The sequence below is a fragment of the Podarcis muralis genome, chromosome 9 (genome assembly GCF_964188315.1).
Source record: "Podarcis muralis chromosome 9, rPodMur119.hap1.1, whole genome shotgun sequence".
In the NCBI taxonomy this organism is placed as follows: domain Eukaryota; kingdom Metazoa; phylum Chordata; class Lepidosauria; order Squamata; family Lacertidae; genus Podarcis; species Podarcis muralis.
This window is the reverse complement of record NC_135663.1, coordinates 53,862,819-53,889,481: the sequence shown is the minus strand read 5'-3', so window position 1 is coordinate 53,889,481 and position 26,663 is coordinate 53,862,819. Positions and strand designations below refer to the sequence as shown.

At 42.6% G+C, this 26,663-nt stretch overlaps 1 protein-coding gene across 5 annotated transcripts in view; it reads left to right on the top strand.

Moving 5' to 3' along the window:
* Window positions 1–26,663, top strand: part of LNX1 (ligand of numb-protein X 1) — a 121,312-nt gene that overhangs the window by 84,496 nt on the left and 10,153 nt on the right. For 3 of the 5 annotated variants that reach the window (XM_028744381.2, XM_028744382.2, XM_028744385.2), the window contains 6 exons: window positions 3,613–3,753; window positions 6,415–6,617; window positions 8,078–8,449; window positions 11,085–11,219; window positions 22,448–22,628; window positions 25,116–25,344. In XM_028744381.2, the coding sequence (XP_028600214.2) occupies window positions 3,613–3,753; window positions 6,415–6,617; window positions 8,078–8,449; window positions 11,085–11,219; window positions 22,448–22,628; window positions 25,116–25,344 (1,261 nt within the window). The remainder of the gene's footprint in view (window positions 1–3,612; window positions 3,754–6,414; window positions 6,618–8,077; window positions 8,450–11,084; window positions 11,220–22,447; window positions 22,629–25,115; window positions 25,345–26,663) is intronic. The other 2 variants (XM_028744384.2, XM_028744386.2) reach the window with 1 other exon arrangement.

Sequence of the window (26,663 nt, the reverse complement as noted above, 5' to 3'; positions counted from 1 at the left end):
CTGTGAGGCAGACTGAAGCAGTTGCCTTGGGCAGCAACATCCCAATGACGCAGTGCCCCCCGCACTGTTGGAGAAAAGGTTGTAGTGATGGCTTCAGAGTTCCAGAGAGATCATGCTGGAACCTGGAAGCCACCACTGCAGCTCCCATGGCGGGGGTGCCACTAGCAGAACCTGGAAACTGCTACCACACAATCCCAGTAAGCGTGACTTTGACCGGGGTGAGGGCACCTTACCATTTTACCTCAGGCAGCAAAATGTGATGGGCCGCCCCTGCATGCATATGCCCCTGTACACATACAGAAAGTGAATTCAGTTCATCTATATCCTCCTCTTACTCCCTGACCCTAAAGCTATTATTGTACCTTTAATGCCAACAACATGGGAAGATATTGAGGGATATACAGTATATATACAGAGGAATTGTATGTTTCATATACAGCAGAGCTCGAAGGATTTATACACTTAGCACATCTGGTAGGAAGAATAAATGACTAATCAGAATTGGGCCTCATTTCATCTTCAATGTGGGACTGTGGAGACTGTGGTTTTGCAAGGAGAATTCTGGGAGGATTGTGGGTTTGAAGGAAACAACATTTAAGCAAGGCCCCAATTGCCTGTCGGCTGTCAGCTGTCACCATCTAGCTTCTAGAATCCTCCTGATCCATCAAAATTCGTGTTCATTTAATCCTGTCAAGGTTCAAGAGCTGGTTGTTTCTAAAATTATATTTCCTATTTCATGCTCTCGCTGAGGTCAGCTGCAGTTCAGATGGTTTAACTGCCAGTATTATTTTAACTTTCCTTTCGGTAGCTGTCAGCTTAGCTTCAGTTTATGTCTAGACGTATGTCCCCTGACAATCAACATTTAGTCAAAGTGTGATTTTAAAAGATCTAAGTTTGTCTCTTTTATCAAGGCCTACACAGAAAGATAGGGAAGGTAGAACCCCAGAGGGAACAAGAAGCAACATTAACAGCTGCCCATGCAAGAGCAGCCTTGAGACACCAGTAAGATATGAGAAGTAGCAGGCTCTTCATTTTAGTAACCTCCGTTGTATATGTTTGTGAGGCCCTGTCCCTGTCCTGTGCCTTCTTGATCTTCTGCCTGTTTTCCTTTTCCTTTTCTCCATTACACTGCAGTTCAGAGACTGTTTCTCTGCTAAAGTAAGGTGGGATGGGAAATTAATGGAAAATGAATTTCTGAGGTGCTTCTGCTGACAGGAATTAGTCACAGAATCATAGAGTTGAAGGGACCCCAAGGGCCGTCTAGTGCAATGCCCTGTGATGCAGGAATCTCAGCTAAAGCATCCATGACAGATGGCCAACCAACCTCTGCTTAAAATCCTCCAAGGAAGAAGGGTCCACCACCTCTTGTGGGTGTCTGTTCCACTGTCGAACAGCTCTTGCTTTCAGAAAGTTCTTCCTGATGTTTAGTCAGAATCTCCTTTCTTGTAACTTGAAGCTATTGGTTCAAGTCTTGCCCTCCAGAACAGGAGAAAACAAGCTTGTAGTCCTATCCTTTGAATGCTCACAAACACATCAGTGCCCACCCATGCCAACAATGTAACACACACACACACACACACACACTTCCCAGTCACACCTGCAGTTTGGTGGTGACCACAGTGGGTGACCGTGTCAGTTTCAGCAGCAGTTTCTGTGGCAGCACTACATAAGCTGCTGCCACTGTGACCGAAAGAGTTTTGTTGGCGCCTTCTGTGGTGGTGCTGAGCAAGCCCCCACCATTGAGAGGTGGTCAGAGTTTTCCAGAACAAGAAAGAGCACCCCAATCTGCTCAGATGTTTTGCCAGCACTTTAGAACATACAGAACATTTCCCCTGTTTGTGGAGCACCCTAACCACTTATCAATGGCAGTAGCTGTATGCTGCTTCATAAGTCAGCGAAGTTATGGTCAAACCAGCTACAGTGAAAAGTGGTATTATTTATGAGGGGTTGGTGGGCCAGGTCAGACCAGATCCCATTCATGTAAATCAAGGTTTCCCAGACTTTTGGACTACAACTCCCACTATCCCTAAGCTAGCAGGACCAGTGGTCAGGGGTGATGGAAATTGTAGTCCAATTGGAGACTCAAGTTTAAGAAACTGCTGTAAATCATTCCTAATCATCATTCCTGATGTCCACTGGTCCCCCTGAAACAATATGTGGTGGGTGTCAAACTATTGCCACTCTTGTCCTTATACATGTTTCCTGTTGTGGCAGAAATTAGACTTCACTCCTTTATTTTTAACCAGCGCTATTCAAATGAACATTTTCTGGTACAATCAAGATACTGCTTCAGAAGTCTGGTATCAATTTTATAATGTCGCTGTAGATGGAATAGGCTGAACTAAGAGCTCATCCACACTTCTGCATAGAAAACATGAATCTGGGTGGTTTTCCACTTCCCACGAGTCAAAGCAGTTTTGCCCTTGCTCCACTCCTTTCACAGGGAAAACCTGCTTTTTAGCTCTATAATAGGAAGAACATCAGTCTGGCCAAAAACGAAATTGCCGTTTGTACCGACTGAGCAACATTAATTCTGAACATTTATTTGCAAAGGACTGGCTTGAAATTTGTTCCAGAAGAGGATGAGCACATAGCCTAACAATCTTCACTGAATTCAGAGAGCATATACACCACATATATTTCATCACAAAGATAACTTCTAAAAACAAACAACTATTTGCCTGGAAATTCAGGTCTATGTGTATGGGATATATGGAGATGACTGATACAAACAGAAGAAGGCATATGAGACATGAGAACAGAAAACTGTAACAGACCAGATAGTTTATGCTGGAGACTGGTCAAAATCTGGACCAGACAGGCTTGTGGATGAAGTTTGATCCTGGGATAGAGTTTGCAACCCAAATATGGCAAAACCCTGTTAGTTAGCAATCTCAGTGGAGCTGACAGATGACTTGGTGATAAGCAGAGCATAAATAGCTAGATAACAGAAGAAATCTGGTGGGATTTCGACTGTTTAAGATAAGTCATTGATTTAGCTTGCCTGTACAAAGCAGAAATCGGAGCAGAGAAAAGGGAAATGTGATTAGTTATCCGACTAAGTAGGATCTTAAATTCAAGGAGGTATTTTTAACTTGGAAGCAATCACATCTAAGTAATTCTACCCAAACTATTTTTGAAAAGATAAATGTATCATGTGACTAGTAATTGTTTTTTTAAGTAGTAGATGTTAAAAATGCAAAATTGTTCAAAGAATCCACTTTAGTAAAGAGTATGTGCAAAGTGTTTTCGCTGCCTCCATAAAATAAATCGTAGGAAATGCAACATCAATACATCTTGTTGAGACAAATGTGTCAGTAACAATTATTTCAATGCAGGTTCGACTTTAGATATAACTTTTAGACCTGACTTTTGGGTTGGTAGTTCCATTCCTTCCTGCCCGCTGTTTCACAATCTCCTGAATTTGGAATATAGTTAACAGAAACCAAGAAGGGTGTCTTGGCCATGCTTTTAAACCATAAATTAATTGCAGCACACAAGTTTTCTTTCTGTAGAGGTGTTCCCTGAAGTAAGGACTTGACATCTTATTCTTCAGGAAAGCAGTACACCAGATATTTCTGCATGGAGATTATGTTTTATTATTATTGACAGATCCAGTGCACCCCGCCCCACAAACGCACGCAGCAAAATCACGAAGCAGAATCGGCAAAAGCAAGACAGAAAGTATACTTCTCTCTAGGTTTGGCAGTTCATCGCTATGTAAGAGATGGAAGTTTGAGGGGACAAAGCAAGGTATGCGATGGTTAGGATTTTCCTTTAACTGGAAGGCTTTTCAGAACGGGATGAAAAGTAGCTAACAAGAAGAATTAGAACACCAGAGAAAGGAAAACAAGGCTCTTGGGAATGGCATTTAGAATGAAGCCCATTTCTGTCAGTAAGTAAGAAATGGAGACACTTGATCTAGTTGGCAATGTCAGCATATGTTTGCATCCAAATCCCACTATTACTATACTGGAGTTAATTATTGCTGGTAGTTTTGAGTTTAACTGGTTATGGAAATGCCTTCCTTTGAATGTTAGAGCTGATTTGTGCTTGTAGGTCATCAGAATGTGGTGGTATCCTTGGGCAGCTGCCAGGCCTCTGTGTTCCAGCAGGGCCCATTGCCAATGCCTTCCCTGAGACCTCTGATCAGCGGTGGGTGGGGTGAGACACCGTGTTAATTTCCCTCCATTTTAATTTCCCCACTGTAGTAGTGCTTCAGGGCACTTTGGGAAATTAAAATACTGGCTTGACACCCGGTGCTGATTGGAGAGCTGCTTCTGACCGCCAAATAAGGCCATGGGCAGGCTTTGCTGACATACGAGGGACCACATCTCCTCAGGCTACCTCAAACTTAGAAGAACCAGCCTCCCTTACATGACAATACTTACAAAGTTAAGGTGTGAGTGTGTCAGACTTTTGTTGATAAACATGTACAGTAGAGGTACACACATTGGTTGTTGTTATTATTATTATTATTATTATTATTATTATTATTATTATTATTATTATTAATACCCTGCCCATCTGGCTGGGTTTCCCCAGCCATGCTGGGCGTCTCCCAATTGAATATTAAAAACACAATACAGCATTAAACATTAAAAACTTCCCCAAACAGGGCTGCCTTCAGATGTCTTTTAAAAGTAGGATAGTTGTTTATTTCTTTGACATCTGATGGGAGAGCGTTCCACAGGGCAGGCGCCATTACCGAGAAGGCCCTCTGCCTGCTTCCCTGCAACCTCAACTCACAGTGAGGGAACTGCCAGAAGGCCCTCAGAGCTGGACCTCAGTATCCAGGCTGAATGATGGGGGTGGAGACGCTCCTTCAGGTATACAGGACTGAGACCGTTTAGGGATTTAAAGGTCAGCACCAACACTGGGAAGCTCGGATTGCATGCAACTCTCTGTTGAGCGTCCACTCTGGAAAACCCCAGATGAAACAACTAGCAGTGGCAGATAAGGGAAATACAAAATCTGAGTGTTTATTATGACATAATAATAGCTGGAGCTGTCCTTGCTCTTGTTAATACACATGACACTGCTGTTGGCAATGTGAAACAACCTATACATTCGAAGTGCATTCTTTCCCTCAAAGAATTCTGGGCATTCTAGTTTGTGAAGGATTATTGAAAATTATAAATCTCCGAGGCGTAAACTACAAAGACCAGAATTCTTTCAGAGGGAAAATGAGGATCGAATGTGCTTCAAAGAACTAGGTTTTGTCACTCAATTTTGCAATTGAAACTTGGGTAGAATACTGATGGCGTAAGAACCGTTGCCTGATTTTCAGCAATTTGATAGGGGAAAGGATTGGGTGAGGGTGAATCTTCAGTAAGTGATTTTGTTTGAGCTAGCTGCTAGACAGTTTTCTATGAAATTCAAGGTTTTATATTGCATTTTGGTGGTTGTACTGGATTCTGTCATTGATGCCTTCTCTAGCCTTGGAACAATAAAGGATTTAATATGGCCACATTAAAAGTGAGATATTTTCTTTGAACTGGCTTCAGATAGATGCACAAGGCCAGTTTTATCATACAGCAAGACCTGAAGCACCTGGGATGACCCAATTCAAGAAGTGTCCCACCATACTAGATGTAGTTTGCAAGTCTGAGATATTGCACTCCCTATGATGTGACTAGTTTCCACAAATACTCAGAATGCATCTCAGTATTCACTGCAGTATCTCAGGTGATAATGGGGCTATAGGCAGCTTGCATGAAGGATGCTTCTCCTAGAGTGGCAAAAATCCCCTTGGACTGGTCCTGCTAATACTTCAGACTCATATACATCTGTTGTCCAGCTGTTTCTCCTAACTTTCAGTATTCCTTGTACTCTCTACCTGTTCTCATTAGCTGTGCCTCGCTGTGTTAGGGATTGCTGGAAATTTTTAACTCTGTGAAGGGTAAAGTAACAGTGCCCATAATTTCTTGAGAGACAGAGAATGTGTTTTGAATGTGCTTTAAGGGTTTTGAATGTGCTTTAAGGGTATGCATGCAGCCAGAGAAGAGTTTTTACCAGAATGTGATCACAGAACTGGGTTCTCTAAAGCATACTGCTGAAGTATTCTTGTATATTTGTGTCCTCTGCATAGCATCGTTGTGCTGTGTATTATGGAATCATTAGGCTGACAGAGGAAGTTGCTTTATGTAAGGAGAGATCTGAGACAACAACTGATTTTAAAAAGATGAAGATTAGCATGCATTATTTTGGCTTAGGAGGGGAAAATCCTTCTTGCACCACGAACCAGCATGGATGTAATCTCTTACCCCTTTTAACATGTAGCAGATCTGTTAAACCCTAGTTGGGTCAACTGTGCAAAGCTGCATGTTCTATGGCTAGATTTATTCAAAACAAAAAAAGCAAAAACCAGGGATCCGTATTCTGAATAAAGGCCTTTTCTCTGTGTGTTTTCAGTCTTCCCAAGGCTATACCACCTCATCCCAGATGGTGAAATTACCTGCATTAAGATCAGCCGCAGTGATCCCAACGAAAGCCTTGCCATTAGGATTGTGGGAGGCAGCGAAACCCCATTGGTTCACATCATCATACAGCACATCTACCGAGATGGAATCATTGCCAGGGATGGAAGGTTGCTGCCAGGGGACATGATACTAAAGGTACACTCTTAATGGAGGTGGATGCAAATGTGAGGAGACTTTTAATAGCGTACGTAGAGACACTGCTTTTATGTAAAGGCTCCTAATTCAGCTTGAGGACATGGCAAACATTCTTCGCCTGCCCAGAAGAGGAAGGGGTGACAGGAAGAAGACATAAAGAAGAGCAGCATCTTTCTGTTTACTGGTGTGGATTCATTTTGAAGTCAAACTTAGGCGTTTCAACAGCAATCCTTCACCTAGTTAAGGCAGAATTATTTGTATTTAGTATGCTTTTTGTTGGATCGTTGTGGACTCAGTAGGCCTAAATCCAGCTCTTCATCAGTCTCTCGTATTTCAGACTTGACTTGTAGTATGCTTGCCAAAATGGTTGACCACCACTGTATTAACAGAAATGCTGCCCCCCTTTACATGTGGTCACCTTAACTGAAGCAGTGCTGAGGAAACAACTCCCTGGTGCTGCTGCAAATACTTTTTCTCCAGATGGGGCAATGCTTAACTACTCTTAGGAGCACTCACAGTGTACTGAGCTAAATAGAAGCAGCGCTTTTCACCATGGAGAAAGCTCCCAATTTGGTAGGTTCCCTTCTCTGTGGCTTATTTTGCCGAAGGATGCATCCAGCCCTACTTCCGACCTTATAGCAGAAATTTGCTATTCCGTACTCAGTTCTCATTCTCTGAGAGAAGGCTAAGTCAAGTTGCTGGAGAAAGAATGCATTTTCCACAGGGACTCGAGTCAGCGGGTCAACTACATAAAACTGCATCTCTAAACCGTTGTTTGATTTATTTCCCTTATAGCAAATTTAAGTGCTAGAAGTATTAGCAGAGATAGGATTAAATCTCCTGTGAAAACAAACAATGAGAACCCCAATGAAACGTTGGTATAAAATGGCTGACAGCCATTTCAAACATATGTGATTTCCTAAGTATTTAAAACTTGGGTTTTCTGCCTGCGCCCTCCTTCAGTTCCACTATTTATACTGTTTAGTGAAGATGTGGGCCGTGATCAATATCCATATTCTTTTATCGTTCAGAAATCGAGGGTGGCGTCTTTCAATTATAGTCCACGTATCATTGAGGCAACAGATAAATACTAGAGTGGGAGAGAAGGCAGGGTTAGTGGGGAATGGCAGCATTGGAAAAGGAGAAGCCGCTGGACTCAAAATTGAGATAGGCGAGAGGATATTGGAGCCTGAGGAGGAGCAGTAATAAAATTGAAAAATAGCCATTATGTCTGGAGATAATCAGCAGGAGAGGAAGAAAAGAGTACAGTGTGTGCTGTCCTTGCGGGGAAAGGATATTATATAATGAAAACTTGGCTTCTTTTGAGGGAGGCAAATGCCGCATGTCGCTCTAACAGGAAGACATCTGTACAAGTAGGTCTTTCTGTCTGGCAGTGCCAGTTCAAATTAGATGGCCTTTTTTAAAAAAACAACTTACTGGTTTGTGGTTCTGTCTTCCAGGTAAATGGCATAGACATCAGAAATGTGCCGCACAGCTACGCCTTGTCGGTCCTGAGGCAACCTTGCCAAGTCCTCCGGCTCACCGTACTCAGAGAGCAGAGGTACCGATGCCGAAACAGTGGACTTTCTCTGGACATTCCCTGCAACAGGGACGACAGTTTTCATGTGGTTCTGAACAAAAGCAGCCCGGATGAGCAGCTGGGCATCAAGCTGGTCCGCAAGGCTGACGAAACTGGGGTGTTTGTTTTCAACTTGCTGGAAGGAGGCGTTGCCGCCCGCGATGGGCAGCTTCAGGAGAATGACAGGGTTTTGGCAATTAACGGGCACGATCTTCGATACGGAAGTCCAGAAAGTGCAGCCCAGCTGATACAGGTTTGACTCAACAACTTCCTTACCATTTCTGAGCATATCTGATAAGCGATGATATTTCAAGACATGAACTGTACACTTAGCAAGAGAAAGCTGTTCCACTTCCACTCTTGCCAAGTTAACTATGCTCCCTAAGTGCGATCCATTTGCTAATATTGGCGGGAAAGTGGAGATGATATACTAAATGTCATCAAAGGGACCTCTAATTCCTGCGGAGTATTGTGACAATATTTCATTAGAACGAACACATTACTAATCTCATTCAGTGAGACGTATTCCTAAAGCATTACAAATCATTCCTGAATTAGCAACATGGAATTTTATTTTTAGAAAAGTGCTTCTAGCCTGCTCTTTATTGTGTAGGTGGGTGACGTCATCTGAGATTCTGGCCTGTTTCCCATACTGAAGTACATAGATGTATGATGATAGCAGGTTTGAAGTTTTAGCTAGGTCCACCCGTTCATGGAAGCAAGTCACAAAATGTGGAGATGGACCACCAGCTTAGATGGCTTTTAAAAAGGGCAAGAGAAAGCCATGGGAGATATGGCTATCAGTGGCTACTAATCATAAGGGCTGTGTAGTATCCCTCCAAGAATTGAGCCAGTATGTCTTTGATTGCCAATTGCTGGGAAATTATATTGGGGGAGAGGGCAGTTGCCCTCATGTCCTAAGGGCTTCTCTTGGGCATTTAGTTAGCCACTGTGAGAATCAGGATACTCTTGTTATGTTCTGAAGCCAAACATAGCAGTTTGGCTTTATGGTGGTAAAAATGACCCAGTCTCCATGGTACCTTGTTCCTGAATGGCTTAGTTGATGAACAAATCGGCTCCCGAATGCCACAAACCCAGAAGTAAGTGTTCTGGTTTGCGAACATTTTTTCGGAAGCTGAACGTCCGTTTCGGCTGTCGGCATTGTTTCCGGGGCCAATCAGCCAATTAGAAGCCGTGCCTTGGTTTTTGAACCTTTGGGAAGCTGAACAGACTTCCAGAATGGATTGAGTTTGAGAACCAAGGTATCGTGTGTGTGTGTGTGTGTGTGTGTGTGTGTTTATGTCATGTGCATGTGCATGTGCATCAAAGGGAATACCCTTCTAGAGGCTAGTATTTCAAATTATACTTAGATTTATGAAAAGATCAAGAGTGCTTTGTAAGCAGAAAGAGCCCATGTGTGTGCATGTGCGCCCACTGAACTTGAAAGAATCCACAGAAATGTTTAATAATGCAGTTGAAGCCCTTACATTTTCTTACTTAAAGGGGGGGGGGGAGAGAAGCAAACTGATGGAGAAATGTGGAAAAACTGTACTTATTGTCAGAAATTTCTTCCTAATATTTATCAGAATATCCTTTCCTATAATTTGGGCCCCACCCTCTGGTGGGACAAGCTTGCTGCATCATCCATGTGATAGCCATCTTCAAATATATGAAGAGCTGTCATGTCACCTCTCAGTTTTTCAAGTTCAGCCCCAATAATTCTCACTCAGACCCATGATATAGAAAGAACCATGAGATTCCAGAGAAATGCTTTATTTGAACTTCTGTCACTCCAACCGCACTTCGACCACCACGCACAAGCAGTTCATCACATTTGCAACTACTTGTAAATAAGCAGTTCATGAGGTAAACCGTAGATTTATCTCCATCTGACTTTATAATACATTTCATATTATTTCATATAGAATAGATCTGTGTATTAATTAGTTATTACACCACCAGCTGGTTTAGTTTCATATCATGCCTATGGCTTTAATCTAAATCTTTTTCAGACATCTGTTTTTAGTTACAAGACAATACTGTGACTATGTGGATTTAAAGTTCAGATGCCGATATTCCTGTACGATGGCATGCCATAAAAGCCCAGGATAGAATTGTGGGTGGGTTTGTATTAATACAAATGACTGGATGCAGATAGCTAGATCCAAACGTGGGGCAGAATGTTACATTTAACTTCTGCCTTTTGTGTTGTATTGACCAGGAGTTGCATTTTGCTTTTATATATTTCCAGTAGGGGAGCACCAGTCTTTTCTTCTTCTTCACCCCCCCCCCATTAATTTTTATTTTTGCTATCTTGTCCCACCTTTTTTGGCAGCAAAAGTCTGACAAAAAAAGGAGATGTAAGATAATGATAATAATAATAATAATAATAATAATAATAATAATAATAATAATAATAATAATAGATTTTATTTATACCCCACCCTCCCCAGCCAAGGCCAGGCTCAGGGCGGCTCACAAGCAATAATAAAAACAAGTTGAATGAATACAACTTAAAAACAAGATTAAAATACATTAAAACATTAAAACATTAAAATGCAGTCTCATCACAGGAGGAGAAAGGAAAAAGAAAGGGGGGAGGGAATCAAAAACAAAATAAAAACCACCCTCTGTCCAATTAGTAAAAAAAACAACAACTCACAATGCAAAAAAGACTTTAAATAATTAAATAGGCCACTGATTACTTAATATTATGAATTGTTTGATGGATCTGTCTACAGTGAGAAATATGTAGAAGTGGTATGATGGACTATAAGGAGTCATATTAATAAAATCATTTAAAGACATTTGCATTCTCTCAGTCCTGAGAAATTTGCTTTTGCAACGGATTAACAAGCTGGGTTTATTTCTCTTCTATCTGTACGCAGGCTAGTCAGAAGCGAGTTCACTTCACTGTGTCTCGGCAAACCAGGCAACAGACTCCTGATATCTTGCAGGAGGCTGGATGGGATTACAATGGTAGCCACCAGCTCTTCCCCTCTCTGAGGAACAATCCTAACAAGGTGAGGCCTAGTACTCATTCCCCATATTGTGGTTTCTTCTGTGGAGAGGGCGAGGGAAAGAGGGTGTCTGGAACCCTGACTAATGTGTTAATGTCTCTAAGTATCCTCTCTGGACAGTATCACTGAAATGAGTGGGAAGTGCTGGTGTCTTGTGAATGGATGGCAGAGGGAGTGCAGGGGGTGAGAAAGAGGAAGTTGAAAGAAGACTAGGGTGCAAAAAGTTTTATATACATGTGTCCCTCGCGTATTCTATTTTTCAACTGTGCTTTCAAGCAAAAACATAATGCTTCAGAGATTCCTACCATCTGGTAAAAGATTAATAGGAGGACTGTCATCCTGTCAGTCAATTTTGGGGTTAACTGTTATCGAGAGGATTGTGAGGGTGAAGTTTCAACATGCTGCCAGTTTCTCGCCTATGTCACAGCATCCACAGGAGGCCACTGCTGTGATTTACTAAATCCTAAAATAGAAAGCATGAGGGGCTATTTTTAAACAAACTCCTTTTTTCAGTGTGTAACTTATGACTTTGGATGCAGGACAATAAAGTCAGTCCTCATAAGGGAGCAGGGCTCCCATTACTTATACCTCAGCTTTGACAAACAGAGGTAAGGATACTTAGCAGCCTGAGGGAGAATTGTTTGGTTTCCTCCCTCTCTCGTCTTCTGTCCACGAACGCCAGCAGTTTCACTGAAGTCCTACGAGTCCTTTTATACTATCTCTCCCTTTATTCAAGCTGCTGCCACAGTGACATAAGCAAGAGGTGGAATTGGCATACTGGTGGAATTGTGTATTTGTTTATTGTTATAACCCTTCCTGGTACCTTACGGTTAAGGGCAGGTAAGAAAGTTGTGAATATTACACTTAGAATTTAAATAGCCTATCCTCTTATTTTATTTTTTTAAAATTCTTTTAAAAAATCTGCCAGAACAGCTAATGGTAAAAGTATAAAACTTACAACAAATACATAAAAGACCACAGAAACTGTAGCTGGAAAAAAGAGCAATAGGCCAAATTAAAATGTCACCTTAAAAATTCAGCACACGAAAGGCTAGGGCAAATGAAATATCATAACCTGGGGCTGAAATAACATCAGATGTTGTCGGCCGACCCTCATTATGGAGCAGGTTCCAAACTCAGGGCACCAGAGGACCAAGGAAGTGTTACTGCCCGCCTCACCTCCAGTGGAGGCGGCTCCATTAGGGCAAATGGGGCCTTGCCCCACCAATCCCAGCCTGCCCTTTGCCAACCTCCACCTTCTTACTTAGACAGCATCTTAAAAAGCAGAGACATCACCTTGCCAACAAAGGTCCGTATAGTTAAAGCTATGGTTTTCCCAGTAGTGATGTATGGAAGTGAGAGCTGGACCGTAAAGAAGGACGATCGCCGAAGAATTGATGCTTTTGAATTATGGTGCTGGAGGAGACAAGTCTTGAGAGTCCCATGGACTGCAAGAAGATCAAACCTATCCATTCTGAAGGAAATCAGCCCTGAGTGCTCACTGGAAGGACAGATCCTGAAGCTGAGGCTCCAGTACTTTGGCCACCTCATGAGAAGAGAAGACTCCCTGGAAAAGACCCTGATGTTGGGAAAGATTGAGGGCACAAGGCACAAGGAGAAGGGGATGACAGAGGACGAGATGGCTGGACAGTGTTCTCGAAGCTACCAGCATGAGTTTGACCAAACTGCGGGAGGCAGTGGAAGACAGGAGTGCCTGGCGTGCTCTGGTCCATGGGGTCACAAACAGTCGGACACGACTAAACGACTAAACAACAAAACCTTCTTACTTACAACCAATTTTGGGGGCAGCATAACCTATCAGTATCCTCTTCCTCAGCCTCAGTGCCGCCCTTGTAGAACTCAGCAGAGAGGCGGATGGGGACAAGACTAGAATTAGTTGGCTCTGCCTGTCTTCGGCTATGGCGCCACCTACTGTTGGGCTCCCTGCCTTCCACCCTACAAGCTCCAATGGATGCCAGCCACCTCTGCTCACCAATGAAAGCAGAGAAACCAGAAGAATGACATCTGAGGAAGATATTAGTAGCTGGGCAGTTTCATGTGAAAACGTGAAACAAATCCACTGGCTCCCAGTCCATTTCTGAGCACAATTCAAAGAGGTTGCTCTAAAGTTTAAAGGTCTAAACTGGTTGATACCCAGATACCATAAGATTGCAAACTTGTACACCTAGCAAGGCATATTTTTGCTATATTTTAGTCCTACTTTTCAGGCAGTTATTGAAGATGGTGATGGTGATGATATAGAAGCCTGGTATCACACTTACAAACTTAAGACACACAAGGGAGTTGCAGGGAAAGAAAGAGGAGAGTTGTTGGTTCTTCAAGTCAAGACATGAACTAAGAGCATGTAGTTTGAGCCAGGCTGATCTCCTGTTCCTGGTGTTAGCAGACTGGCCTTTTCCCTTGCTTCTGCAGTTGTAGTATTGAGCTGAGTGTTGTTGTTTTCTGTCTGGGGAGGAAAGCCCCCTGCAGCTGCTGCTCCTCTGTTGGAGGAGGTCAGGTTTGTCTCTATTTGGTCCTTCTGCCACCAGTGACTATTTGAGAAAGGGACTTCTCAGTTGTGACAAGCCATCCATGGACCTTCCTTGTCCCCATCATTTTCCTTTTTGCTTCCTCCAAAGTGAAGACCTTTTTATTTCCCTACAGCTTTTAGGCATCTGTTTTAAGGCGGCTTTCTGCTGGAATTTCATCTGCTTTGCTGCTTCTTTGTTTTATTTGATTATAATCTCCTGTAAGCTGCTCTGAGAGCCTCACTGGTAAAAGAGCAGAGGGAGAAGTCTTCTAATTAAGTAGAATACCAGCTCTGTTGCATTTGTCATTGCACACTGCCTCTTCAGGTGAAGACAGTGTTCTTTGGACCCTAGGAACCAGGAGATGACTAAGATCATTCAAATAAAATACCCTTTCAGCAAGTTCCGTTGCTCTCTTTGCTCCATGTGTCAGCAATGTCAACTTAGTGACCACACAATGACAAGCTGATAGGCTGTGCTTGCCTCCTTTTTGACCTCTTCAATAGAGGTCACCATTTCAGAAGGCTGCTTTGAGGAACGTTACTTAATCTCTCTTGTTTGCCTTGTTTTTGAGTTGGCTAGAAAGGAAAGCCACATGCTGTGCACGTCATTCCTGCTCATAGGCGCCGACTCCATGGGGCTTCAGGGGGCCCGAGCCCCCTCAAAAATTTGTTTGGGGGGGCTCCGCCCCCCCAATAATCTCCGGCGCCCCTCCAGCAGAGCGCCATCGCCGCCCCTCCCCCAGCCCAAAATGCACAGGGAGGGGCGGGCTGCATGCCTCCTGCCCTCCCTCCCGAGCAAAAGCTCCACCCAATTTCCTTTGGAGCTGATTAATAGGCGCAGCACGCTCTCCCCTATTCGCTCACGAGGAGGCGGCGCCACTTTATTTGCATATTCATGAGCTTATTTATTATTCATGAGCTTTCCCGGGCCCCCCCAATATTTTTTATAAGTCCGCGTCCCTGTTCCTGCTCCCTTTCCCTATACAGTGGTACCTCGGGTTAAGAACTTAATTTGTTCTGGAGGTCCATTCTTAACCCGAAACCTCTTAACCTGAGGTACCACTTTAGCTCATGGGACCTCCCGCTGCCGCCGTGCCACCGCAGCACAATTTCTGTTCTCATCCTGAAGCAAAGCTCTTAACCCGAGGTTCTATTTCTGGGTTAGCGGAGTCTGTAACCTGAAGCGTATGTAACCCAAGGTACTACTGTAATTCGTGAGAACACCCCTTGTCCTCTGTGCGTCAGCTCTTTTGTGCTATTACCCTGTGACTTCCTTGGTTTTTCACCTTTCTGTAGCAAAAGGAAGCTGACGTTCTTATTGGTCTAAAACAGCCTATATATATATATATACACCGTATTTTTTGTTCTATAAGTCATACTTTTTCCCTCCTAAAAAGTAAGGGGAAATGTGTCTGCGTCTTATGGTGCGAATGCAGGCTGCGCAGCTATCCCAGAAGCCAGAACAGCAAGAGGGATTGCTGCTTTCACTGCACAGCAATCCCTCTTGCTGTTCTGGCTTCTGAGATTCAGAATATTTTTTTTCTTGTTTTCCTCCTCCAAAAACTAGGTGCGTCTTGTGGTCTGGTGCGTCTTATAGAGCGAAAAATATGGTATATGTATGTATGTATGTGTGTGTGTGTATATATATATATATATAATATCATCCAAGGTGAAGCTGAGCCAAAACAAAGCCAAGCAGCATCTTGAGCAAAGGAGTGGGCTGACATGAAAGATAACTTATTTGAACACACGTTGGAGTCAGTTTGTTTCACAAGATCTGGAAGGCAATGGTTCCCCGTCCCTGCTGTTGGGACAACACTCTAGCTTTCCAAACTCTGTGTCGCGACACATTAGTGTGTAGGAGTGTCTCGTGAATGCTCCCTGCGCTCAGTGGCGTAGCGTGGGGGGTGCAGGGGGGGCCGGCCGCACCGGGCGCAACATCTGGGGTTAGGGCAAATCCACGGGTTAGGGGGCGCAAATCCACAGGTTAGGGGGCGCAAATCCACGGGTTAGGGGGCGCAAATTACTTGCCTTGCCCCGGGTGCTGACAACCCACGCTACGCCGCTGCCTGCGCTTCTCCTGAGGTTGGAAAGGGGTTAGTTCAGTGATGGCCAAACTTGGCCCTCCAGCTGTCTTGGGACTACAACTCCCACCATCCCTAGCTAACAGGACCAGTGGTCAGGAATGATGGGAACTGTAGTCCCAAAACAGCTGGAGGGCCAAGTTTGGCCATCATTGGGTCAGTTCAACCTCCAGTTTGCTAGTAAAATTGAATTACTGTGTTGGAGAAATGATGCACGTCTTAAAAAGTGTGTCACCAACATGGAAAGTTTGGAAAGCTCTGCTCTAGTAGATGAACCAATGGTCTGACCCAGGAAGAGGAAGGATCCTGCATGGCCAATGTGAGAAGGATGTTGAATTTCAGGAGAGAGGGGGAGTGAGAGAAGGGTGAGGTTTGTCAAAATGAAAAAAACCAACAACCGTTTCTGAGATTTCAGAATTATTAATTTAATGTCGTACCATCATTTACCTTCCTCTCCGAGGCTGGGCTACAACAATATAAAACACAACATTAAATTGATTTTTAAAATTTCTTTTGGAATCTGGAAGATAATATCTGATCTCTTTCATTTCCACATTTGTCCTCCTGGATCCTTGTAAGTGTATCATTTCAGATTCTTTTTAAAAAGAAATTTTTACGATTTTCAGGTTTATACATTTCAACAATTCATTTCAGATTCTCCAAGATTCCTGCAGGTTTTTCAGTGTCAACATTGGATCTGGTTCTTTTTAAAAAATATATATTGAAAGTTTAAAAGTACATAATTATATGTGCACTAAATATGGTGAGACGTAAATAAAAGAGAGAGGGGAAAAAAAGAGAAACAGCACTCATGTAGAAGGGAAACTAAAGGGAGAGAAGGGGGGAACTCCAAACTCTATACTTTACAAAGTTGTTATTGTAATTCACCAGATCTTAACCTATTACAGTATTTGTAAGAATGGATTCCCTATATATCATTGAATTTGTCCATGGCAAGTCTGCATTTATATGCAAGTTGTTTATATGTTGCAAGTTGTATAAGTCTTCAATCCAATTGCAGAAGGGAGCCATTAGATTTTACTAGTCAGTCTTTCAAGTTTCGGTGGGCATGTGGTTGTGGGTGTTTCTGCCCAAAACACTGCTACCCTAAAGTGGGCCCATCAGGGTGATGGTATCTGGCTTTTGGAACCTGCAAGTGAGACAGTCTCATGTCTGTAGCACATTCTTCCCAGTTCGTCATTGGCTGCAGTTCCAAATTAGCTGATCCTGAAATAAATTAAACTGTGCTTCTTAACATCATTTACTTTCTGTTGCTCTAAGAAAGCGTAAGCCTTTGCCCTTAAAGGCAACCTTAAAATATATATTTTAAAAAATTAAACAAATAAATTCAGATCTCCTCTGATGTATCCTGTTTGCAGCTGAAATTACTTAAGGGAATCACTGTGGGGGGGGGGGGAGTGTGGTTTTCTTTACACAGTCAGAGCTTAAAGTTGCTATATTGCCAGTTGTTTTCTGCCTGAGGTGCTAATTTTAGCATCTATGTACATTAACTATCCTCATCCTCACCCAAAATGTAATTATAAACTGATTTTGTTGAGTTTTGGAGAGCCTTCAAGCTTCCAGCTCAAAATGCCACCACACTCACGCTTCAATCTAGTTACTTTATTTCGATATTTTGATTGGGGGCGGGGGGAGAGATTGCACAGTCAAATTTCACCACCTCCAAATTGGATTTTATTGTATATTCTGTTGACACACTTAAAACATTCTACTCTCTCTAGCATAATTTGATTTTAAAAACCCCACCCCCACCCCCTCATTTCTTTTTTCTTCGAGAGCTGACTCTCCGCTTCGACATTTCCAAGGACACAGATGTAAATGTGGGCTTGATATTGCTTTCAAGTTTCTAATATCCAGTGCCAAGAATAAACTCCAACCTTCAACATCATTTGTTATTATAAAAGGGCTCAGCCATCCCTTTTGGCAAAGAAAACCATGACATCCTGCCTGCCTCCATGTGGAAATAGGCTGGCTCTGAAGCCGGTGCCAATTGTAAACACTGAGTTGTCCAGCACCAAGCTTTGGGGAAGTTGTGAGGCACTATTAAGAAATGAAGCATCGGACACCATTAGCAGCAATTTGGAGTGTATTTTGCCTGTTGAGAATGATCATACACTTTTATGTTACGGAGGGGGAGCAGGCAAGAAGATGTGATACCTCCTTGTCCTCATATAGTAAGAAGAGCAGCCCTAAGAATTATCTAGCACTATGTTTTTATGCTTTCCAAACTAATTCCATCAGTGTTTTCTTAAAGCTGTTTCCTAATATCAGCTATACGTTTCCCTTCTGCAATTTAAACCAATTGCCACATCTCCTTTTTTCTAAAGCTATTCTGTTCCAGATTTTCTTTGTGGCATTCTTTTCCTTTCTTCTTCTTCTTTTTGAGATTGTTAACATGTACCAATAATCTTTCCCAAAGACTAAAAATATGCACTGGCCTTTTAACCTTTCTCTAGTTAACCCTTTGCCAAATTTTTTGATAGCTATTACAGCCAGAGCCACATTTACAGAATAGCTGTTTGTGTTTGGCCAGTCCCAAGGAGCTTAATAGATAAATTAGGTGGGATACAAAGAAGCAATGAATTTGAAAGGAGGAGAAAAATATGGACTCCCCATGTATTAATCTCTAAAGGTGGAATCGCCTTTTGTACACCCAAAATAAAATATAAAACTCAAAGATTATATCCCCAATCCAAAGAAAGTTGCACACATCTCCAAAAGTAAAAACAGCCCCCGGGAGAGGTGCAAAAATCACCATAGAAGTCTGTCTCCAGTTATCTGTGTAAGGTCATGAATTTAGACAAGAGCCTGGAGCTGAGTTGTAGGAGAAAGGTGGACTGTATGGAGTATATGTTGTATGTGTGTGTCAACACACTGCCACTGTCAAGGCGAGATCAAACATGGGAGAAACGTCCCATCCTTCTTGCACCACAGCACAAAGGCATGCAATTTTTTTCGCCCTTCCTCCTTGCCTCCAAAGGCTTTGAGTACTTGGGGCACATACTGTAAATGTGGCTATTGCAGTAAAGTGATTTTTTGGATGTGTGTGTGTGTGCTGATATAGCTCCTTGCCAAGGGCACAAAGGACCCTATGTGTACCTCTGTACTTGTCACATTGGTTTTACTGGGTTTTGGCAATGACTAGCTTTCTCTGGATTGGGGATTCTGGAATTCTCCAGTCTTAAGGATTCAGGACATTCAAGCAGTCCAGGGTCCCAGGCACAGCTGTGAGGGAGAAGTCTGTCCGAATTGGTTATCCCTTATCCCATTTCAGTGAGTAGCACAGCTCAATGGGAAAATAAAACTTCCTCAACATTTACTTTAACGAAATTGGATCTGGCTTGGTGAGATCACAAGAAGACCCAATACAGCAAGAATTGTGGGGTGGTTTAGGGCTCAGCCACACTTCTGCAGGCCCTGTGTTTTCTAGATTTGGGTCTGAGAGGCTTTTCATTTGCCTTTCTGCTTTCTCTGGGAAAACCCACTGTTTACTGCTGATTCATAACAAATGTCAACCAGGTTTTCTGCAGATTGATGTTTGTAAACAGCAGGTTTTCCTGGGGAAAGCAGGAAACGAAAAACCTGTTGAAGAAGCTGAAGTGTGGACAAGCACTTAGCTTTGGATTCAGTTCCAGGCCAAGAAATTTTGTTGCCTGAAATGTAGTCCAAATGATAGCCCACCCACCTCCTGGCTGCACTACTGCCAACAGTTCAAAAAGTCTTTCTGTACTATTCCATTATCAGTTTCTGCCTTATGATACTGTTGAGGAAGGTTGCTTCGCCTCTTTATGCATGGCAGGCTTGGCCCTGCTGGAATTTGTCAGTTAATAGCCTGAACACCCTCTCGCTCCCTCACCCCAGGCTGGCCTACAGTTATATCCCTGGCAAAGTGCAAGTTGAATTGTGTTTTCTTTGAGATCAGTTGGAGCTTGTACATAAAGTCAAACCAGGTTTTAAAATACCACCTACTATTCTTAGTAGGCTGAAATGGCTGTGTTTTGCTTATAAATACATTATCTTCTAGCCTTCAAAGACTTTGCCCTTTACACTGAGGGACATAAAACCCTGTAGCTGAAGGATCAGCTTCAGCCTTCAGGTAATTAAAATGGTACGTCCAGCTGTGGCCATTGCCTGTGAGACAACCGCCAGGACACCGAGTGAGAGATAATCTGCTGTAAATATTTATCTTACAGTAAATATTAAAAACCAGGCAAGCTGTTGTGTTCCCCTTGTCAGAGGGGCGCCCAAGGTAATGTCAAAATCACGAAGAGAAAGCACTTGTTTAGGAAAGAACACGCTGAACACTGCCATTGCTAAACATTGCCTTTCGACTGGCTGAGTTGGTTATTGGTAAGAAAGCCAAAGTTTGGTGTGGTGTTTACTAAAATAAAACCTTTCCTTTCCTTTCATCCTTATCTCCCCTGCTGTCCTACTTTTCCTCAGTCGAGACTCCACAAGTTGCTTTATGTTTACAATAAGTCATGTTGGAAAAAAGCTTTGGGAAAACTTGTGGCAGAATTTTCATCATGACAAAATGTAGTAGGTGACAACTTGATTTCTGAACTGGGGTAGACAAATCTATCCATTTCGGTTTCCCCTGAGTTTCTCACATTTCCAGGTTTAGGTTCAGTTTATCACATTTCCGTATCATTTGGTGATTTTTCTTAAAGTCCTAATGTACTCATTTTTGTACACAATTTTGCCTGATTTACACATTTTGCAAACATTTACCCCTAAATGCATTTGTATGGCATTTTCACTGATTATGATTTTTTGCGCACATTATTTGGTGGGAGAACTGCATTGAAAAAATTGGAGAAGTGTACGTCTTGAAGGCTAGCTGTGTTTTGGTTTACATTGTTTCAGGAAGTATGAATTAGGTAGGTTTCCATTAAAATGTGAACCAAACCAAATTTAGCTCCCATTCCTATTCTGGACATCACCTTTAACCTTAATTGGGTTTACATAATTTTATTTCATAGAACAGTGTGTAAACAGCCTGCAATAGCTGCAACATTAGTGATGTGTGAGTCAGAGGAAGCATATAATTTTCATACTTTGGGTACAAAGTGAGAAGCAGCCCTGACTTATGAAAAAGGTATTTCCTCTCAAAAATGAATACTTGCCAGTGAGGAGAATTTCTGATCACAAGACTGGAAATGAGATTCTTTTCAGATGAACAGATTTATAAAAACAGAATGCTTTATTTGCATTTTTAAAACAAGAGATGTACTCAATATATGATCCAGTTGGATGCCCTTTGAGGTATATGCAAAATTCATTTACAAGTAAGCTGCTCCTTTGTCAAATAGAGGCACACCCCACTGCTTGCATCTTCATATACGCTTTAAGCCGTGAGATGCCACTGAATTGCAGTCCAGGGAAAAGTGCAGTTTTGCAGTTCTGCCTGGGATTGATCTAGGGGACACACCAGCTTCCATCAGAACACAAGACAATTCTAGAGGCTTTTTCTAGATGCATCAGAGTTTGGCACTGTCACAGTGAAGTTCCTGAAGGAACTCCTAGAATTATTCCTGGAACCTAGCTATCTTGAATCTGCAAAGGATCTTGGAGTACATTTTAGAATTTAAGGAGGGCCTAGATTGCCAAAAACAGATCTTATATATTAGCTTTTCCCAACCAGATTTTGTGTTATAACTCTCATCAGTCCCAGGCAGCATGGCTAGTGGTCAAGGATCATGGGAGTTGTAGTCAACATCTAGAGGGCACCAGGTTGGAGGGGGCTTTTCTAGAGTTGCCATACATCCAGAATTTCCTGGATATAACCGGAATAAAGCAGTGTCTGGGCAGAAATTGCCAAAACATCCAGGACGTATGGAACTCAAGTCAGCAGCTCAAAAACTTCACTATTCTGCCAATTTCAAGTGGAGCCAATCTATCCAATCATGCAGGAACTCACATGTACAGGTGATCAGAGGAACCAATAACTCACTTGGAAACCTACCACCAGGCATTCTTTACATGTTCGTCCTTAAGATATGTGCTTCCCAGAGTTTCTATAGAAAAAAACACTGTGCAGAATGGCAGTACACAAATTTGCAACCATTTTTTGTACCTCATAGTGGTATGAAAAGATACTGCCATGACTGCCAGGTAAACAACCGCTGAATGTGCGCCCATGCGCATTCACAGGGAATGTTCTTCTCACAATCTTGTTCATGTGGAGAAATTTAAGCTCAAACATTAAGGCAAAAGTGGGTCAGATGTCCAGCGTTATGGCTTAACCAGCACTTCCTTGCAAGTTAGAGTGTTTCATTTTTTAAAAAAGAAAATGCTTTGGATCCAACAATGCATCAGTCGACTTATGTATACCTCTAGTGATGGAGGCAGTGCTGCATCTGAATATCAGTTGTTGGGAACTGCGGGAGGAGAGAGTACCGTTGTGCTGAGGGTTTCCCCATAGGCATCTGGTTGGCCACCTTGAGAACACGATGCTGGACTAGATGGGCCATTGACCCTGATCATAAAGGCCATCAGATTATGGTGAACCATGTTATGAAGGAGCTGATCACGATCATACCGTCCAAAAGCTTTGACCATGTCCTCTGCTCATGTTTGCCCTTTGTGCCCCACAGACTGGCCTCCATGCGGTCACCTGTCATGAAAAGGTGGTGGTCGTCCGGAAAGACAACGCGGAGTCGCTGGGGATGACTGTGTCGGGTGGTGCCTTCTCCCACAGGGAATGGGACTTGCCTATCTACGTTATAAGTGTTGAACCAGGCGGAGTCATCAGCAGAGATGGCAGGATCAAAACAGGTGAGACTAAAGGAATTCAGAGCACACTTTTGAGCTGAGTATGTCTTTGTGAACTGTAACCGCAACTCTGTTCTTGCATTTAGTTAGGCCTGGTTCTCAGTTACCTTGTAGTACAGTTGCCACTGTCCATGATGCCCTGGTAATGTTAAATCTGGGGATATCATCACTGTTACTGTGATTTTTGACACACACACCCCGAAGACTAAATACGATTTTAGACATAAAAACCATAACCAAATAGTGCTGACTTTCTGCACACATATTACCAGATAGGCAGTTTTAAGGAATTCTGGTCACTATTTTGATTGAGGAAATCTGTTCATAAATTAATTTCTCGCTGAATAATAATTCAACCATATAATAATTTAGTATTGTTCAGATAAGGACTTACTAAGAAAATATGTTGATTGCTGTAAAAAGAAACAGGACTCTTGACTCACCACCCACAGTTATTGAGATGGGTGCACAGTCTTATTTGACTCAGAGAGACCAGATAATGGCCAGATGTGTTTCATAGGAAATGGAAATATTTTCAGAATTACTGGAATAAGTATTATGAAAGCTGCCAAGTATCACAAATGTTTTGTATGTAAATCTCTCTCTCTCTCTCAACCTAACCTAACTCACAAGGTTGTTAAGGATAAAGTGAGAGAACCACTATGTATACTCTGAGCTTATTGCAAGAAGGGTAGGATATAGGAACAAAAATGATAATGAGCTGGTGTCCCAGTCATTTTATTAGTGAATACCAATAAAAAAAGTTTTTCCCAGTCCTGAATTTGATCTAACCTATTTGTTAAAACTCAAGCTCTGTGATCAGCACTATATATGTGGGTCCAAAAGGGAGCCACTGTTTAAAACAGTTGAATATAAATTGGAACCAGAGAAGAAATTCACTTGTAATTTATTCCAGATGCCACAAGGAGGTGTTCATAAGACTGGTGTCTTGTATTTCAGAGTATTACCCACTTCCAAATTTGGTTTCAGTTTTCAAAAGTGTTAGCATTCCACATCATTCTCAAAATGGCTTAATCATGAATTAGGTAGCTTCTAACATGCTTCAGGCAGCCTTTTGTTCACAAAATTGGGATGCTTAAAGTGCAAGAAATGACTCTCTCTCTGTGCACAAGGCAGTTGGTTGGTTGGTTGGTTGGTTGGCTGGCATCCATCTGTCTCGGGAGACAATGGAAGCTTTCTTACAATTGTGTATTCATCATCATGTTTCCGATGTAATTATCTGGCTTACATACATGAAATTGTAACATGTGAATGCTGTATCCTCTAGGAAGAAAGTCCGGGAAATGTTGGTTTTTGTATCATCCTGATTACATGAAAGTAGCTAGAAGGAGTGAGGTGGAACAGACTTTCCTTCACTGGGGTTTTTTTAACAGAGGCGGGATGGTCATCTGTCAGGGATTCCTGTGATACCTGCATTGCAGGGGGTTGGACTAGGGGTCTCTTCAAACCCTACAATTCTATGATTCTGTGAGTCATCCTTATCTGCAGTCTTGCAAGAAGTCTGTGATTCTCATGCAGCAATGTGAGGAAGATACTAGACAATTAGCTTCATACCTTTGAGTTTTGTTTTGTTTCTGAAGGTGCTTTATTTCTTAAAATAATCCCTCCACCCATAGACATTTGGGACAGCGCATATTCATACCACCCTAAACTAGAGTTAAATCAGCCCTGCTGATATTAATAACAGTGAACTGGTGCAATGTTTAAAGCAAAACAGCAGCAGGCGAAGCCAATGACTGGTGGTTTAAAACAACAACAATTCCAAACAGATTTCAGAGGAAATAGTTAAATGTGAAAGCTGCAATGCTGTACACATCTAACTTTAAGTAAACCCCATGGAATTCAGTGTGGCATACTTCTGAGTAGGCAAGCACAGGAGTCCACTTTTAAACAAACACAACATTGCATTTTCTTTTAGTGATTCTTTGGCAGTGCACAAGTCTAAATTACAGCTCTTCTACAACCAGAGATCTAGAAGGACATTGCAGTTTTATTTTGCTTGCAATGCTCACAGGCAAACTGATTTGGTAGCTCATTCAGGACAACAAATATCACCACCTTTCCCCAAAATTATTATTTTCTCTTTTTGGAGAGGGGAGAAACTGAAGTAAAGTCAGTAACATACCAAATGCTACCTCTTGTTGAACTGGAATTTGAATCCAGATCTTCCAAACCTGTAGGCAACAACCCATCTATATCTATGGGTACTGTACAAAACACATTAAGTTCCCCATTGGCATCTGTTCTTAGAATGGAGTTTGGGGTAGAGCAAACTCAAAACAAGGAAAAACCTTTTTTTTTCTACAACTGACCTCAAAAACATATTTTATAAAAGGCATAAAAACTGCTCTAAGGACCTCCCAGCTGTTATTTGGCCACTCCTAAGTTTAGAGGTACAGCTTTGAATGACAAAAGTGTATTTTATTAACTGCTAACAGGTGTTTTTCCCCTTCATTTCCTGCCTACCAGGTGATATTCTGCTCAATGTGAATGGAATTGATTTGACAGGTGTGAGCCGTGGGGAGGCTGTAGCCCTTTTGAAAAACATCTCCTCGTCTGTTGTCCTCAAAGCATTAGAAATGAAAGACTGTGAGACCTTGGAGGATGGGGATGACCTCTCATTGCTCGATGCCAGTTTGAACTCGTCTAGCCCAAGCGAATGGTCTCCATCCTGGGTGATGTGGCTCGAGGTCCCACGGTAAGTCCTAGGAGTGTTTCCATGTGCTGAAAGGGATTATGGAGGAAAGGGTTTATGGCAGGGATAGGGGATCTGTGGCCCTTCCAATGTTCCTGGACTCTTAATTCCCATCAGTCCCAGCTGGCATGTCTAGTGGCCAGCATTGATTGGAAGTGTAATCCAGTACAGGTAAAAGGTAAAGGACCCCTGGACGGTTAAGTCCAGTCAAAGGCGACTATTGGGTTGCAGCGCACATCTCACTTTCAGGCGTTTCTCCGCAGACAGCTTTCCAAGTCATGTGGCCAGCATGACTAAACAGCTTCTGGTGCAACGGAACACCGTGATGGAAACCAGAGTGCACCGAAATGCCATTTACCTTCCTGCCACAGTGCTACCTATTCATCTACTTGCACTGGTGTGCTTTTGAACTGCTAGGTTGGCAGGAACTGGGAGAGAGCAACAGGAGCTCACCCTGTTGCGGGGATTCAAACCGTCAATCTTCTGACCAGCAAGCCCAAGAGGCTCAGGTGTTTAGACCACAGCGCCACCCGCATCCCAGAGTCCAGTAGCATCACTTGGAGGGTCACAGATTCACTATTGATATCTTTGGGGTGCTTACCTGACTCTTTCCCCTGAGTTGATGTATTGCATTGACACCTGAATTAATTCCAGACTTGGCGTGTGTGTACACACACACCACACAGAAAGGACTGTATTTAACGGAGCAGAAAAGATCCTAGGCAGGCCCATTTCTGAAAAAGTGTCTGGCTGTCAAAGTAGCGAGGGAAACCCTGCAGAGATCGCATCTATGCTCTTAGAACACAGGATCTTGAACGCCAGACCACCCTGCGTCCTCCCAGACAGTCCCTGCAGCTTGCAGACTGCACAGACACCGTTTCAGTTATATGCCATTTTAAATTGTTTGACTTTGCCCAGATGTTCAAAAACTGTGTACGCGCTCATGGGCTGAAATTATCCAAACCCCCTCCCCCTCAAAAAAAGAAGAAAAGAAAACATTCACCTCTCTAATGGGCCGGAAGCAGCTGTGTTGCAATTTTTAGTAAAACCACAGAGTGCGTACTTTGTCACCCACTCACACAGCACATTTTAATGACTCCGCGGGGCATAAATCATTGCAGCATTCGTCTGAACTGGAATTTTAAAAACGAGATCCTACCAGGCTGACACTGAATTAAATCTGCCCTCGAGCTAAATCTTCCCTCCAGCAGCCCATCAGTGAGAAAATGTTAGTTATATAAGAGACTCATTTTGCAGCTTTGCACACTCACTTTTTGTTTTAATCTCATCTTCCACTTATCAAAATATATGAACTATTTAGG